The sequence below is a fragment of the Arvicanthis niloticus genome, chromosome 16, assembly GCF_011762505.2.
Source record: "Arvicanthis niloticus isolate mArvNil1 chromosome 16, mArvNil1.pat.X, whole genome shotgun sequence".
Classification (NCBI taxonomy): Eukaryota; Metazoa; Chordata; class Mammalia; order Rodentia; family Muridae; genus Arvicanthis; species Arvicanthis niloticus.
The window spans coordinates 8041886-8059517 of NC_047673.1; the positions used below are offsets into that span (position 1 = coordinate 8041886).

The 17632-nt window shown below is 45.4% G+C and overlaps 1 protein-coding gene across 8 annotated transcripts in view; it reads right to left on the reverse strand.

Annotated features, from left to right (window-relative positions):
* The window catches only part of Dcun1d2 (defective in cullin neddylation 1 domain containing 2), a 27948-nt gene continuing 10316 nt past the window's right edge, over positions 1 to 17632 (reverse strand). For 4 of the 8 annotated variants that reach the window (XM_076913838.1, XM_034520033.2, XM_076913837.1 and 1 more), the window contains 4 exons: positions 13877 to 14007; positions 5539 to 5621; positions 2982 to 3078; positions 1 to 2023 (listed from right to left, as the gene is read on the reverse strand). In XM_076913838.1, coding sequence (XP_076769953.1) covers positions 1944 to 2023; positions 2982 to 3078; positions 5539 to 5621; positions 13877 to 14007 — 391 coding nt within the window. In that variant the 3' untranslated portion in view covers positions 1 to 1943. The remainder of the gene's footprint in view (positions 2024 to 2981; positions 3079 to 5538; positions 5622 to 13876; positions 14008 to 17632) is intronic. The other 4 variants (XM_034520035.2, XM_076913839.1, XM_076913841.1 and 1 more) reach the window with 3 other exon arrangements.

Below are 17632 nucleotides of genomic sequence, written 5' to 3' on the forward strand. Positions count from 1 at the left end.
CCAGGGAAAATATTTTATTTACTATTTCTGAAGTTTTCAGCATTTCTGTAACATGCACAATTCAAGTGTAAATAAGAGAACAGAAAACACAATTTGTTGAAAAGCCTTTATCAATTACTAGTATGTCACAGCCTATTGACAATCCCATAGAATTCAACATTTTGAAGTTATTTATTTATTACGTTTGTTTGTTTTATTGTGTGAGTATGTGTGTGTGGGGAGTACATGCATTTCACGGCACATGTGTGGAGGTCAGAGGACAACCAGGGGAAGTCACTTCTCCCCTCCACCATGTGGTCCCCAGGGACTGAACTCAGGCTGGGCAACATGTGCCTTAACCTGCTGAATCGTGTCACTGGTCCTTTCCCTGAAGAGTGTTAAATCTTAAAAATAAGAACGTATTGCAGACCTTCAAGATTTAGTTATTTGTATCTATAAACTTCTCTGGACAGAAGTTACTTATAAGTCAGGAACCCACAAAGCCTGGAAGGAGGCTGTTTGCTAGGCTTTCACTAAGTCAGTTTGGTTATGTACGCTCTCAAAGACATCCTGCTTGTCCCTTTACTGAGTTGACAGGCCGCTAGTGATGTCATCTCACACACTGAGGGGTTGGCTTTGTGGAGACTGGCTTCCAGTTCCAGTCCTCCACCTCCTCCGTGAGATCCCTACTCACTAGCAACAGTCCATCTCGTAGGGCTCGCAGGTCTCGGAGCTGTGTCCTACACCAGGAGCATGCCCCAGTACCAGAGGCTGCCCAAAAGCGCATTTGGGACATGCTTTCTGTGTGCAGGCATTGACCAGTCCCCTGTCCTGAAGTGGGGCCGGCATATCTGCTCCATGGCCATGTTGTAGGCTGGGCAGCAAGGCACGCTGTGACACCAAGTCTTGGCAAGTATGAGGTAGGGTCAGCACAGTGATGTTCAAAGCTTGACACCAGATGAGCAGGCAGTATCCAGGCCTTCCACGCCTGTGTGCATGAGTGCATGTTGACCAGATAATCACCGGAAAAGCAGATGGTGACACGGCATGGTGACACGGTACAGTCTCAGGTGCAGACAAGTGAGACAGGGCTTTGGGTGTGCATTCTTTCCGGATGGCGTACGTTTGCTTACAAATGCATATGGCTTTCGAAGGGCTGGACACTGGGCACTGAAGACATTATAGACAGGTGACGGGAACTGGTACATATTATTTGTAAATCTAATTCATCACTCAAAAAGAAGTGTTTCTCATGGAAAACGTCCTTTTAAATATAAAATATATTAAAAAAATAAGAAACTTCTCAGGAGGCAGCATCCAGGCCTAACAGTACTAACCTCCTTAGTAGTGAAACACGTCTACCAGCTTGTAAACAGTTTGATAGAATGAAGCTGCTGGGTGTATCCTGTGCCACCCTGTGCAAACTGCAACAGTATCTTCTAGAGAAAAGGAAAGCAAAACATCCAGTAGATCTAGAGATTTGATAATTCAAAACTATCCGTCTTGAATAGCAAGATTAAAAGCGGTGGGCTCTCTGACAAGGCCATCGTCATGAGGCGTGTGTTTAACAGCTTGGACTTGTACAAACGTTACGTCATTCTCAGGACACAGATGCTACTTTGAAGCCTAATTATAACATGATTCCAGTTTGGAAATGGCTGGTGCTCACCTTAATGTCATGAACTAAACAGCATGCTTTCAGCCCTGCACACAGGGTCTATGCTGCTCTCTGTAAAGACAAGGCATGCAGGAGTCTCCTAAAGCGATAGCTCTGTCCATGTCCCTGATATCCTGAGGAGCGTCTCTGTGTCTGCACGTCAGCCACTGCAGCCTTTAAGCAGAGTAAGGATTTGCTTCATGAATGGACGAGGAAGACTCTGAGGTCAGCGACAAATGCACACAGCAACCCACGCAGCTGGCTCCTCCAGGACACGCCCATCCTACCCTCCATCTGGCTTTTCCATCTAGAAGGGGCCACGTCTCCCACCTGTGACTACTGGCCGTGCATATTCTACAAAGTCATCTATAAGGACAGGCCATGCTCCTAAAGAAAAACAAACAAATTTTAAAAATAAGTCTTATGCCAGTATTTTTATATTGAAATATTCTTTCCCCAATTCTAACATCTAAGAAACACAGGAATCTGATGCTTATGCAACTTGCATCTGACCACATGACTCACTGAAGTCACTTCTGCTCCAGGAGGTAGGTTGAGTGAGTGGTGGGTCTAACGTCCTTGAGACCACATTCACTGACCAAGCCTACATGGTGGCTTCTCAGGCCTCAGCCAGTGTATAAGCAGTTAGTTAGACTCTGCAGACTGGGAAGGGAAATAACGCCAAGGAGCATTAATTCCTAGTCACGGGCATTCTTTCTCTGAGTCCTTACCAGAGACTCCCAAATCTATCCAGTGCAGAACACCGCAGCTCCCGGGTTCCTTCACAGCACCGGCATGTACTGCCTCTCATGCCAGGTATGGCTCCTGGAAACCAAGCTGTCTATATTCAACTATCTCTTCTTTTCCACAAGCTTTCATTAGGCATTTGTTATGAGCTGGGCACTGTGAAGCGGGGAGGTCATGGAGATGAGGGGCAGGAGCTGAGCGGATGCTGTCAGTGACAGGTACTGCCCACAGGCATGAGTGAGGACGTCCTAGACAGAGTCCAGGCAAGTACATCTAGAGGGAGACCAGCCAGCCACCTGGACCAGGCCCCTCTCTCGGGGAGCAGTGCTACTGCACAGGAGGGTCTTAAATGCCCCTGATGTGAGGTTCTCTGGAATTAGGGGGAACATATGTCCAGACTTATGATAGCATGTGCAAGCCATGCTACCTGGTTTTATGTGGCTATAGGGGCTGACAAGGCAGTACACTGCTCTTACTCCTGTGGGTGGGCGGCCCCTCTGGGTCAGTGTCTGCCCCGCATTCTGGGGCTAGTCAGGTAGCATCCATAGGGCGTGTGAGCATCTCTGGTAACCCTGTGAAATCCTACAACTTCTAGTACCTTCTTCATCGTAGTTAGACAAATCATCTGCAATCATGTTTCCAAAATCTAGGAGAAGGTTCCAAGTATCCCTTGGAATTGATCTTTTGTGATGCTCCTAATACATAAGAGAAAAACATCCACCAGGTTACGGTTCAGATCTTAACTCTCAGATAGTATAGTGGTTGGGGCGCACTGCATTAGGAAGTGCTTCTCCTGAACGTGATGAGGAATACAAACGCAAAACCATCACAAGTACAGGTAACAGTCCGTTCTTCAGCCTTATGTGCTACGTGCCGTATGTCCAAAGGAGAATACCGAAATACTTACAAACATTTTAAATTGACAATTGTCCATTCCTGTTTTGGTCACACAGAAGGCTGGTCTCTAAATGTCTTCACCCTCCCCACTTCCTGAAGACAACACTGTTAGGAAATGACGTGGGACAACATGGAGTCCTAGTTCTCCTTGTCTTGTCTCTCAGTTATACTTCCTTATGTCAACTGTTTCCTCAGTGGGATAATTGTCTAAAAATAATCGTTGTTACTTAATATTCTAGTTGTAGCAAAAACACAGAGTCTAATACAGCGCCTGTACCACAGAGAGGCGAGTTCTGAGGCGAAGCTGGGCCTCCGGGGCTCCCTCTCAGCTGGCTCTCCCCTTACTGCCTGCAGAGTATTCATCAATGCAAACATAGCACCATCACACCAGCCTTTACATGCCAATGCACACATGTAACATGAATAAGCTAAGCCCGCTACATGTGTGCATGCTACCTCAACATTCTTTTCACACTTCTCTTTTTCTGTGCATGTGTATAGGTCAGGGACAACCTGTTGTAGGGGTCAGTTCTCTCCTTCCACTGTGTGGGGCCTGGAGATCAAACTATGGTCATCAGACTTGGTGACAAATAACCTTATCTGCTGAGCCATCTTGCCAGCCCTTGTCTTAAATATTTCTTTCTTTCTTTTCTGGGAAGCCACCTTATTTATTCTTGGAGAACTTCATACAGTATAGTAAAACGTAACCGCAGGATTGTCACTTGTCTCTAGAGTCTGTCCTCCCCTGCTAACATTTGGTCTGAGTACAAAGCTGCCGGCGATCTGACTGCCCCACTCCGCCCTGTCCTCCTGGGTAAACAGTCTCATTGCTATCATCCATCTGGCTTTTCCATCTAGAAGGGGCCACATCTCCCACCTGTGACAATGCCAGCTCTCCTCTAGCATTCTGCTGTCTCCATGATGTGGTGGGAGGGTGGCACCTTCTGATTTCTAGACACATGGCCGTAGAACGTCTCTAGTTTGGTGTTACCCACAATGAGAATCTGGTGAAATAGGCCAGTAATCCCGGCTACTTACTAGGCCAGGCAGGAAGATCTCAAGTTCGAGACCTGCCTAACCTCAGCAAGTCAGACAAAAGTGGGTTGGGATGTAGTTCAGTTGTAGAGCACTTGTCTAGCATGTATGATGCCACAGCTTCCATCCCTGGTCACAAATGAGTAGAAGAGGAACTGGGTACCGGGTTATCAGCCAGTGAGCATCCCAGAAGTAACACGGCACATGACGGGATGAGCCCCTGGACACAAAGCCCTTCCCTAGGCCACTAAGATGTGCTTACCCTCCGCAAACCATGCTCTGTGAATGTTATCACTAGATAAAACAGCGAGGGGAATAAAACACCCAAAGCCACCAATCTTGCCCATGGCAGGGCACAGTGCATGCTGCTGGGAACACAGATGGAGATGAGACGGATGAACCCAGCTGGGCCATGGGATGTGCTGTGGGAAGTGCGGCCTTCTCTCACTGTCGAGATGGTGTGAGGGTCTAGGTATCCCTGCTGTCACCAGGACTGTTGCTTGTGGATCCAAGACACGTTCTTGCACACTCCGCTCATCTCAGAGAGCTCACAGCTAAACTGGCTGTCCTTACAACACAGGGTCTAGCACAGCCATGGCTCCTGTCACAAGGTACCACACAAAAGCCTCCTGCCTTCTGTATATGGCAGAATGCATTTTAAAATAGTGTCAGAGTACAGACACATGGTGGCAGGTACCTCTGGACAAGATCCAGTCCACTGCAGGGTCTGGAGCTGCATGCTACAAGTGCAGTTCTGGTGCTTTACGGGTTTGAAGTTCCTCGGTAGAAATGAAGAACAACTGAGTTTGAAGTCCCCAGAGGAGACAGCAGGATAGGAGATGAGATTTACGGCTGTTTGACTGTAGGACAGCTTTGGGACAGCTCTTACCTGTGCCGCGGTGCCACAGTGCCACCACCGCGGCTCTCTGTAAGCAGCTAACCTGTGTAGCCCCTGCCTGATGCTAATGCCTCTGTGCTCACACTTGAGCCCAATGGCTCTTCAGTCTAAGCTATTTACTTACTTACTTACTTCTTTTGATTTTTGAGACAGAGTCACACTATGACACCCTGGCTAGCTTTGAACTCACAGAGATTTGCCTGCCTTGCCCTCTTGAGTGCTGAGATCAAACGTGTGTACCCCCACACAGAGCCTAAATTTTAGCATTTTCAGTAAGAAAAGCTTCCTCTTGGTTGGATACAAAAGGTAAGAAACAGTCACTTACCAGTAGAAATGTGTTCCAAAGATCTAAAAATTTAAACCTTCCAGACAATACTAACTTCCAATATGCAACAGCCATTTCTAAATCTGGCAGAGAGAAATGGGAAGTGAGGGGAGAAGGGGAAAGGGGGGAGGGGAGGGTAGAGAGAGAAAAAGGGAGGGTGATTAATAAATCCCAGTCTTTCTTTCTTTGGGATAGAAATAATTACGTGGCGATTCTCCCCAGCAGTCACAGGAGCCGATCTCTACACAAGGGCTTATGGAAATGGCATGGAACCCAATTTTACAAATCTGAAGAAATTTCTTAGGAAGCACTTCTGTATTATTTGGACATGCAAATAGTTGCCCCCAACAAACCAGTTCTGGAGACTTGCATTCCACGTGTGTCAGACTTAACTATATGCCCGATCCAGCTAGGGCTGGCTGTCTTAGAACCATCTGATCACAGGCAAACTGGACGGTCTGAGGACTCTGAATTTCTCACTGCACAGTGAAGACAAATTTCTACACAGAGAAAACCATTTTCACTGCCACAAAGATATTCAAAAAGTTTAGGTTGTTTCTCAATTAGAGCCAATATCCTTCCCCTCTACTAGAAAGCAGCGATGTCTTCATTTTTAAACAAATCTATGCTGTAAGGTTTGTTTCAATGGTGTGTGTTAATAGAAATGAACTCTGGGTTTCAAGAGGCAATGGGACAGGATGTCCAGTCAGACCTTTCTGGAACAGCAGTGTACTCTCTGCTCACTGCACATTTTTTAAGTACTTCTTTTTATATGCCGAGGTATAGCATATGAAGACATAGCAAGTCTATCTCTAAGCCTTTGAATCATGATGAATAGTACTCATCACAGGCGATAAAAAGACAGTTATGTTGAAATAATCTCCTAATTATATTTATGCATGTCTGTCAGATTAAAGCCACGTGAAGAGCAGACTGACAACTGTATTAAGGGAACAGATTAATTCAAATACAGAATGCACAATGAAGCACTCTTCTAGACTCTCTTATAAGTCTGGTTTGATCCCCACTTGCACAGATATTAATGTCAGTGTTCTAGTTTGAGACTTCCAGGCTGATCATCTCCAACACTGAAGAACTAGAGATACATGGGTAGCAACCAACACTGGACAGGACTCTCTCTAGAGGCTTACAGGGTATGCTGCAGGCCTGAGCCGACCTAAGCACGCTGGAGTCTCACTCAGAAAGGACAGAATCAGAGAGGTCCTAGCAATGGTATGTGCAGGACTTGCCTGGCCTTACCTATGGGACCCGCAGTGTACGGCTAAGATGATTAGTCTTGTCCTGCTTCTAAGTCTCCGTCCTTCTCCCTTGGGAAGGACATTCAGTGAGATCTATAGTCAACTCATCTCAATGGTGTGAAGTGCTCACAGCGGGAGATAGAGGAGAAGAACAATAGATCTTACTACTTCATAATCTAGTTGGTCTGGGTTAGTTTCGGTCCTAAAACCCTTGGATAACGAGAATGTGCAAGAGTTATGTGACTGAAGGTAAATGCTCCAGTGCTTACTATTCCTGCAAAGGTGTCACACTATCTAAGTGAGCTCAGCCATTCGGAAAATAATGACTACAAAATCCCCAGACAGCAGGACTTAGGACTCAAGTCAGGGCCACAGTTACTTTGGTACGAGAATGTTTTAGCATCAATTTCTTGTTAAGAACCTCTTTTAAAAGTTTATTAGGAACATGCTAGAAGGTAAGGCTAGTTAGAATGTACATGTGTGACGCTCTACACGACAAGAAGCATCCTCAGTCCAAAAGGAAAAAAATGACGTATAAAACTTCATTTCCTCAAAACCTGAGAGTCTCCAAGGCAGCCAACTGGCAGTTAGGCAGCTGAGTACTCACCTAGCATTTGTAAGGCTCTACGGACCATCCCAGGAGCAGGCACATGCGTGCTCATGCATGCGTGTGTGCACATCCACATTCATGTCAAGAAAAGTTTAATTACCCCCTTGCTTAGGTGACCTGTCTGCTGGGCACGGAATAAAGAATGTTACCACACACAAACAAACGCTGCAGCTGGGTCAACAGCAGTGAGAGCAGGACTTTGCGGCCAGTGTCAGTAACTTAATAACCCTGTCTCAAAACCATCAATACCGCACACCACAGGATCCTGACACACACAGACACAAAACACAAGGGAAGAAGGGAAGAAGGCTCTGACGTCACTCCTCATAGCTTCTAGGAAGCTCAGAGCCATGCCTGCCGGTCTCTGCTTGTGCCAATTCCTTAGCAGATGAACCACACAAGTGTGCTCTGCAAAGACTAAATCGGCAGTTTGCTTTTAATTTAATTTGCAGTCATAAAGTGATTCGATCTTCTTTTGAAGAGATCCTCAAAAACTTTCCTTGGATAAGAGAAACAAACTCAGTAACCTTTAGCTTTCTGGTGAACGATTCCAACAGACAATAGTGTTCTCAGAGATAAGTAAGACTGCCCTTTGCTCTCAGTAAAGGGATCATTAAATTGTTGTAGCTTTTACTGGCCAATCCTACTGTCTGAGGCTATGGAGGTTTATGAAATGAAAGCTAACTGGATCAGGCCCGTTCCTTAAAGAAGGCTTCTTACCTTTACAGTGGACTTCTCTGAAATACTCACACATACAAAATATATTTCATCATATTTTCCTTTTTCTTTCCTCTCTTTCTTTTCTTTTTTTTTTTTCTTTTCTTTCTTTTTTTCCCAATGCTGGTAATCAAGCCTATGGTCTTACACACGCTAGGCAAGCGCACTACCAGCGAATTACAGTCCTTGCCTTAATTTTATAAATTTAAAGTGGGCAATGATTTTAGAGTCTAATTTATAACATCTTCAAAAATACTAGGGAACTAAAATTCATATGGTACATGAACACACTGGATGGTCAGGGTTAAATATGAGTAGCTACCTGCTGTTAGAAAAACCCAGATGTGGGACACAGAACAAAAGTAAAATCTACCCAGCCTAGCCACTGGCTGAAATGCCCTAGAGAACACTTTACCCATGCATCAGAAGGGCTGTCCATTGAGTCCTTGACCCAAAAGATCAGGAGTTCTAGGCAATCATTTGAAGCCACTGAGTTTTGAAGTGTCTTATTATGCATAATAACTAACCCAAGCAGTGTATCTGTGGTAAGCATTAAGAATCGACATTTCTTTCCTTTTTTTTAAAAAAAAAATTATTATTATTATTTTATTTTATTTTATTTTTTTGAGGCAGTGTCACACTATGCAGCCCTGGCTGGCCTGGAACTCGAACAAGCTGGCCTCAAACTCACAGCAATTGGCCCACTTCTGCCTCAGTGCCAGGACAAAAGGCGTGTGCTGAATCTGCATTTGTTGGTGTTCTCAAAGGCACCGAAACTGTCATGGTGCAGGACACACAACACAGGGGCCTATAAGGAATTCCCAAGACTGTTCCATATTTTCAAGTTATAAGACACTGAGAGTTAAATGAAATGCTAACTTTCAAAAATATTTCACTTCATTAAATAGACGAGTCTGTTAAGATTGTCGAATATCAGTGATATGAACGGCTCTTCCATTCTTTGCCTGGTTTTGTTTGTTTTGTTTTGTTTGAGACAGGGTCTTGCTATAAAAGCATGACACAAACCAATCCACTTGCCTTGCAACAGCTCAGATTACGCATATTTAAGTCACTATGCTTGAAGATAAGGATTTATCTTCAAGGAATCTTAATGTCCCACTATTATACTAAGTTCCAAATCAGAAGGAAACAGAAAAACAAAACAATCCCCTCCACCCACAGAGGCTTCAAGGCACCCTTTTCTCAAAATCACTTAATGCTAAGGCACTGTTGCTGCTTAAAAACTGGGATTAGACCAATATTCATTTAGAAAAATCAAACTCCTCTGAGAATTAAACTGCTCGGTCACCTCAAACCCACCTGCTTCTAATCTCTCCAGTAACTGAATGTCATCAATTTTACTTAACCAATAGTTTTAAATCAAGGAACAGGTTTATACAACAAAAGCTTGTAAAAAAAAAAAAAAAAGACTGCCTACCCATGTTTATTACTACACAATTCACAAAAGCAGAGTAGCAGTCTCAGCCTAGATATGTCAACAGGTAAAGAAATGGAAAGAATGTGGTGTACACAGTGTCAGGAAGTCATTCCATGTAAGTGTAAGTCACACAGTGTTAGTAAGTCATTTGTCTAAGTCACACACAGTGTTAGTAAGTCATTCCATGTTAGTGTAAGTCACACACAGTGTCAGGAAGTTATTCTGTGTAAGTGTAAGTCACACACAGTAACTAAGTCAAAATCGTCATTCAGGGAACAGATGGAACAGAGGTCACACTGAGTAAAGCCAGCAGGACACAGAAAGACAGAGTATCACAGTTTCACTCATATGTAAACATCTCCTTTTTAAAAGAATTGGTCTGGACATGGTGGCACTTGCCTTTAATTCCAGTACTCAGGGGCACAGGCAGGGAGATCTCTGTGAGTCTGGTCTACACAGAAAGTTCCAGGCTAGCCAGAGCTCCATAGAGAAACATTAAGTCAAAATAAAATAATGCAAATTAAAATGAGGAGCTGGACCAGTGACTAAAGTGTGAGGGCCAGAGTTGGATTCACACCCAAAGCTGGTGGGGCTGGAGAGGTGACTCTGAGGTTCAGAGCACTGGCTGCTCTTCCTGGGGACTCGGGATCTATTCTTAGCACCCAGGCAGCAGCTCAGAGCATGTGTGACTCCAGTCCTTGGAGATGTGATGCCCTCTTCCGCCTGTGTGCACCAGGCACACACATGTGTTGAGGCCCACATTAGAGGGACAGTTAAACAGCTTTAGAACTCATGGAATGTGGCCCACCGGTCAGCATGCCCACGACTCTTGTGCTGAGCGGCAGAGCCCTGAGAGCTACTGTCCTGAGGACTTCACTCTGTTGTAGGGTGTCACTCTGCTCTCTGCCCTCACACCACATCCCTCATAGCCTAGAAGTTGTGTGAAAACTCTAAGGGGCTTCCAGCCCCTCTCTGGCCAGTACCCTTGGTACGCACAATACTGCCTGGTCTTTTCAAGCACTGCTGCTTGTTTTAATTTGCATTATTTTATTTTGACTTATTATGATTCCCTCACCAGCCTTGGAACTTAGAGAACTTTGAGATGTAGACTGTTGCAATGACCACCACCCTTAGAAAGAATTTGGAGAAGTAGATTGTTAATGAAGCTAGGTTAACATGTGTTTTGTTAGTGGCTCTGATGTAGAAAATCTTAGGGAACAATCTGAAGTTCAGAAAGGCACACTCTTGATAGTGGAACTAGGGATTTTTTGTGGTCAGGGAACAAGAACAATGGCAGCCGGGCAGCACTAGCTGGTGTGCATCTCTTGCTAAAGCTGGGCTGGTGATCAAGGTGATAATTTCTGGGATATAGATGCTGTGGGGCAAAAAATAAAGTTATTGGAGCCTTGCTCCATCTACCCACAACATGCGTGTATATGTAGGTATGTAAAATGGTTGGAGCTTTGTTCCATCCACCCAATGTGTAAATGTATGAATGTATGTATGTATGTATATGTGTGAAGTTGTTGGAGCTTGTCTTGCTTCATCCACTGTGTGTGTGTGTGTGTGCACGCACACACCTGCTTTACATCATCACCAACCCCACATCCCCCCCTTGGATCACTGAACATACTGTCTGTCAGAGCTGGTCTTCGACACACTTGGTACATAGGCACACACAGACAAAATACATAGACATACACATACAAAATGACTTCTAACACGTAAAAAGGCTGGGAGGGCACGGCAGCCCACCTAAAATCTCTCACAAGGGAGATGGAGACAGAGAAGCCTAGGAGCAAGCTCGTCAGCCAGACTAGCTGGCACTGTGAACTCCAGGATCAGCGACTTCCTGCCTCAGTAAAGTAGACAGTGACCAAGGAAGACACCCAATGTCAACCTCAGGCATCTACTTCCAAACATGTGCACACACGCACGTACACACATGCACCACATAAAGAAGACGTTAGAAGGGCAGAAGAACGCCTTGGGAGGGAAGGGGAGCAGTGTCGTGGACTGAATGAGAATGGCCGCTCAGGCTCACAGAGTGGAGTGCTTAGCTAATCAGGGAGTGGAACTGTTTGAAAGGATTAGGATTGGGAGGGGTGGCCTTGTTAGAAGCAGTGAGGGTGAGCTTTGAGGTTTCAAAAGTCCAAGCTAGGCTCAGCCTGTCTCTCTGTCTCTGTCTCTGTCTCTCTCTGTCTCTCTCTGTCTCTCTCTCTCTCTTCCCTCCCCCTCCCCCTGCTCCTCTCCCTCTCTGCCTGCTGCCCGTGAAATAGGATATAAAACTCCCAAGCTACTTCACCAGAACTATGTCTGCCCGTGTGCTGCCGTGCTCTCCCCACTAAGCCTCTGAAACTGTAAGGCAGAATCCAGTTAAATGGTCATGGTATCTCTTCACAGCAATAGACCAGTGACTAAGACACCCAGTAAGAGGGAAGGGGACAGGGCCTGAGAAGGTATTTGGTAAATGTGGTCGGTGTATATTATATGCTGAATGAAAATTTCACAATGAAACCAATTATTTAGTACAGTCTATATATTCCAATAAAAGAACAGAAACAGGAGCATGAGCCTCTGTTTGTCAAAGAGATACGGAGAAAAGATCAACCAATCATTAGCAGGTACTAGTGGTTATTAGGAACAGTATTGAGACTCCATTTTTGCTGGAAAGAAAACATCAGGGCTCTTGGAGAAGCAGGTGAGCCTAGATCTGAAGAAGAAAACTTTTGGCTGAGTCTCGCACTGTCCCGCAGACACTGAAGGCGCAGCCAGTATCCCAGGGGTCATATTTAAGAGACCGGAGTCATCCTGAAAAGCAGCCTACTGCCTAGAGTGGGCGACTCAAGCTCAAGAAGGATCACTGCCTGTCACAGATCAGCCTTCAGTGTGGCGAATCCTGAGTCCACAGTGTTATTAAAAACACAACCACCCCATATCAGATCCTGCTCTGAGTGTCTGAACGGCAGAGATGACAGAGGGGACCCATGTGCACAGGCTGACAGGGACTGCTGTAAGATACTTGTCGTCATGGCCTTATCTATAACACCCGAATGCACCATTAGAATGGCTACTGTTCTGGCCCACATTTTGACTTTTTACCAACATCCCTGGCAACAGCCAAATTTCTAATGTCACCAGGTTCCTGTGGCCAATGCCTGGGTCTGCAGACATTGCCTTGAGAACCCATGGGCTCCTTACTCTACCAGGAAGGCTTTGCAAGAGCTCTCCAGGATATGCACTGATTGGCCATAGGTCACTCAGCAGAAGAGTCTGTGTCATCTGGCTGGGTCCTTTTCATCAGTTAAGCAAAGGCTGGTCTCTAAAGAGGGGTAGAGGGGCTGCAGAGATGATCCCGTGGTTATGAGTGAAGGGTAGAGGGGGCTGCAGAGATGGCCCCGTGGTCATGAGTGCTGATGGTTACAATTCTCAGCACCCACACGGCAGCTAAGAACTGTCTGTAACTCAGTTCCTCCAGGACGTGCCATCCTCACCTGGCCTCCTGAGCACTGCACCAGTGTGACGACGCACAGAGTCTGCCTCCTGAAGCACTCACTCTGACTAAGAGGTGTTATGATCTCAGAGGGGAAAAGGGTATTTCATAGGCAGACTAGCCTGGAGGAAAAGGAAGTTGAGCCGTGGCACAAAACACCAGCATTAAAAAAATCAACACCAGAGAAAACAAACAAGATGCAGATAGCAACCCCAAGGGACTGTTTTAGTAAGTGCAGGAAGAGAAGGCTGCTTGGTTGTACCGCTGACTCTCTGGCCCTGTACCAGGCTGGAGGAGAAGGAAGGGGAAGATGACAAAGACAACAGGGGAGTATAGAGTTGATACTATGTGTAGGAACAAATGAGCCAGGAATAAGCCACTACTCATGCAAAACTAAATAAAGCCCCCAAATAAATCAAACCCTCAAGCTGAAATAGTCTCAGATGTGTACATATGCAGTAAGGCACAACTGGAACCGTACAACTCTGCAAGGAGCTGAGACGCAGCTCGGTGTATGGTGCAGCTGTTCCAAGACGTGGCTGGAGAAATCGCCACGCAGGGGACAAGTCCCAAACACTCACATTGTCAACTCTGATCGACAGCATGAAACACAAACTAGTTCATAATTTAAGTATTTAAATTTCAAAGCCAAAAGATATTATCAATTGGTATTTCCAGTTACACGGAGAATAAGTAGAAGAAACCAAAACAGAGACCATGCATGTCCACCACAGCTGCGTGTGCTGGAACCACACTGACTCCGTCCTGTACGACATAACTCAGATCTGGCACAGAGACCGGAACCGGGAGGCCGTACTCACCTAAGCCCTTCTGCCCAGGGTTCTTAGCGAAGGTGAAGGTAAACTGGTAAAAGTCCTTGAACTTCGCTGAGTCCTTAAGCTCTTGTTCCAGTTTGGGGAGAAGAGCTTTCAGCCTCTCTGTGCTGTCACACCTGAGACAAGAGAAGGACTTGTTACCTGTGATCTGCCTTTCCACCATCCCCTCTTCATAGGAGCCTCCTCATTGGTGCAAGTTCAGTTTGAAGTAGGCACGTATTATAAAACCTGGTCTGTTTTATTTTTGTTTTTTGAACTGCAGTCTCTTTATGAACGTCTGGCTGCTCTGGAACTATGTAGCCCAGGCTAGCTACAAACTCAGAGAGATCCACCTGGCTGTGCATTCCAAGCGCTGGGGTCAAAGGTGTGTCCAGGCTGTATTGTTTTAAAAATACATTTTCTTCCAAAAAGACAATCACCTTTAAAAACAGTAACCAGCCTGGACTGGGTGTGGCTCAGTAGTGCTCACCTACATACGTAGGCCCTGGACTCCATCCTCAGCTCTGTAAACCAAGACAAAAAGCTCCCCTACCAAAAAACCCCCAAAACACCTCAGTAAAACTATTAGTTGTTCTTTCAGACAAAGATGTGAGACAGTAAAATGAAATCGGTCTCTTCTGCTTCAACTGTCCAAAGGGAACAGAGAAGAACAGTTTGCAGGCACTGTCCAAGGGAAGTCAAACCAAGGAGACCAGAGCAACTGGAGACAGTCGTCGACTTCCAGACTGCCTGCCACACCTATCCTTATGGACTGTGGAAAAGATGTGGCACAGACGCAGCCAACAGCTGGTGACCAGGTACCACCACATCTGGGGTAACACCTGGGTGGTAGGCACCAGGTCCACCGAGGCCCAGAGAGGCAGGGCCAGCTCCACTGTCTGTCTGTCTGTCTGTCTGTCTGACCCTGATGGCACTCCTGCATCTGAGCTTGATGTAAATGTGAACTCATGCTATTTTGTGCCTGGTCTTTGGGCCTTCATTATGTGTGTGAGGTTCATCCTGCAGTATGTGCAGATACAACTCAGTCAGTACTTTTGTCACAGGAACCTTTCATACACACACACACACAATTTATAAATAATTTATAGGACACACTGATGGCAAGTATGTTGACTGTCTAGTTTTCTCATCACAAGCAAAACTGTTAGCATTTCCTCACACATGGCCTGAGCACACATGAACATAAGTCTAGGTAGGCAAGTGTCAGCAGGAGCAGCAGCTCTTGGGATGTGGTAACTGTGTAACCACACACCATGGCTCCCAGGCCTGTCCCACTGCTTGCTGCTCTGACTTATTACAGACTCAAGGCTCTGAATCACTGCGCATCTCACCCGAGCTTCCGTGAAGAACGAGTCCTCATTAGTGGTATTTCACATCTCTTATTTGTTTTCCAATGAGGTTTTCATCATTTGTCAAGTTCTTTAAGAGGTAAGTAGAAGCCCCTGCCAGCTTATATCTCATCTAGAATGTACCCTGTCTTTCTACTTTATGTTTTGTATGATTGTACTGGCTGGTTCTGTGTGTTCACTTGACACAAGCTGGAGTTATCACAGAGAAAGGAGCTTCTCTTGAGGAAATGCCTCCATGAGATCCAGCTGTAAGGCATTTTCTCAATTAGTGATCAAGTGGGTAGGGCCCAGCCCATTGTGGGTGGTGCCATCCTGGGCTAATAGTCCTGGGTTTTATAAGAAAGCAAGCTGAGTGAGCCAGTAAGTAACAACTCTCCGTGGCCTTTGCATCAGCTCCTGCTTCCTGCTCGGCTTGAGGTCCAGTCCTGACTTCCTTTGGTGATGAACAGCAATGTAGAAGTGTAAGCTGAATAAACCCTTTCCTCCCCATTTGCTTCTTGGTCATGGTGTTTGTACAGGAATAGAAACCCTGACTGAGACAAATTGGTACAAGCATAGTGGGGTATTCCTGTGACAACTTAACCATGTTTAGGGGAGGACTGTGGAAGGACTTTGGAACTTTGAGGTGGAAGAGCCATTGGGATGTTAAGAGCTCTGTGGGATGTTCTGTAGGAGGTGGGAAGATGTTGAGAACAGTGCAGAAGATGGACGTCTGGCTTGTAAAATTTCAGAGGGAAGATTAAAGACTATTATCAGGCCCATTGCTGTTTTGATTGTGAAGATTCTGTGGTTTTGGTTAGCTGGGGTGGAAGAATCAGCTGTGATTAACAAGATACCAGAACTACTAAAGAGAAACCTTTGGATTACTGAGACTATTGGTACTGGTTAGCTGGAGCTAAGAAATTAATGGTGATTAAGAAGAGACCAGCATCATTGAAGTGAAATCTTCTGGGAAGTGTTTTCTGAGAGCACAAAGAGACTGTGTTCCTGAGATAGCCAAGGTTGTACCTCGTGCTGCAGCTGGACTTGGTAATGTGTAAGAGTCACCCAGGTAATACTGGTTTTGAAGGCATGAAGGGGTCATGAAGAGCAGCTGAGGCTTGGCCCTGAGAGAGGCCATGGAAGGCCATTGGTGGAAGGTGTAGCCTCAGTTGCAGTTGACAGCCCAGGACTGAAGGGGTCATGCAAAGGAGTTGAGGCTTGGCACCATGAAGAGAGCCTATGAGAAGCTATTGGTGGAGCCTTACAGCAGCAGAGACAGTGGAGTGGATCAACCTGAGCTTAGAGTGCTACAGAGAGCAGAGCTGGAGAAGTGACGCCAGCCCTTTGGAGGAGCCCAGAAGATTGTGAGTAGACCCAGACATTAGATAGCTAAGAGTTTGATTTTGCTTTTGATTGTGCCCTATTATTTTTCCCTCTTGAAGTGAGAAAGTGTTTTAGTGGATCCCACAGTTAAGAAACTTTGAATTGTAAAAAGACTTTGAATTTTAGAAGAGATTGATTATTTTCAAAGGATTGGAATTTTAGTATGTAAAAAATTGTAAAGACTTTTAAAGTTATTTAGGTCTTGGGGATAAATAAGAAAGTAAGGGTTGAGGCTTAATTGTGATGTGTTTCTGTGTCAAGTTGACAAGGGGTCAGTTGTACTGGTTGGTTTTGTGTGTCAACTTGACACAAGCTGGAGTTATCACAGAGAAAGGAGCCTCCCTTGAGGAAATGCCTTCATGAGATCCAGCTGTAAGGCATTTTCTCAATTAGTGTTCAAGGGTGGGAGGGCCCATTGTGGATGGTGCCATCCCTGGGCTGGTAGTTTTATAAGAAAGCAATCTGAGCAAGCCAGGGGAAGCAAGTCAGTAAGTAACATCCCTCCACGGCCTCTGCATCAGCTCCCACCTCCAAGTTCCTGCCCTGTGTGAGTTCCAGTCCTGATTTCCTTTGGTGATGAACAGCAGTGTGGAAGTGTAAGCTGAATAAACCCTTTCCTCCCCAACTTGCTTCTTGGTCATGATGTTTTGTGCAGGAGTAGAAACCCTGACTAAGACAATGACTAACCTGACTAAGAAGAGTTAGGCTTTTGTTGCTGTTGTTTGTTTTTCTTTTCTTCTGCACAAACACCTAAAAAAGTCCTTCCTTTATCATATTGATTTGGTGACATTTTAAAACTTACACTTTTGCATGTTGATAAAGTTATTTTCTGCATTATTTACCAGAGGTTAAATGCTTTTAGCATTGATTGTCATGGGTTGTAATGGGGATCACAATTAAACCGACTTGGTGATCTCCTTCCGTCTATGAAGCTCTCTGGCACAGGCTGTTTAAAACTTAGGATTTCCTTTCATGAAAAGTTTGGTAAGTGAAGACACCCCAAGTTTTCTCTCTGAAATTTTAAATG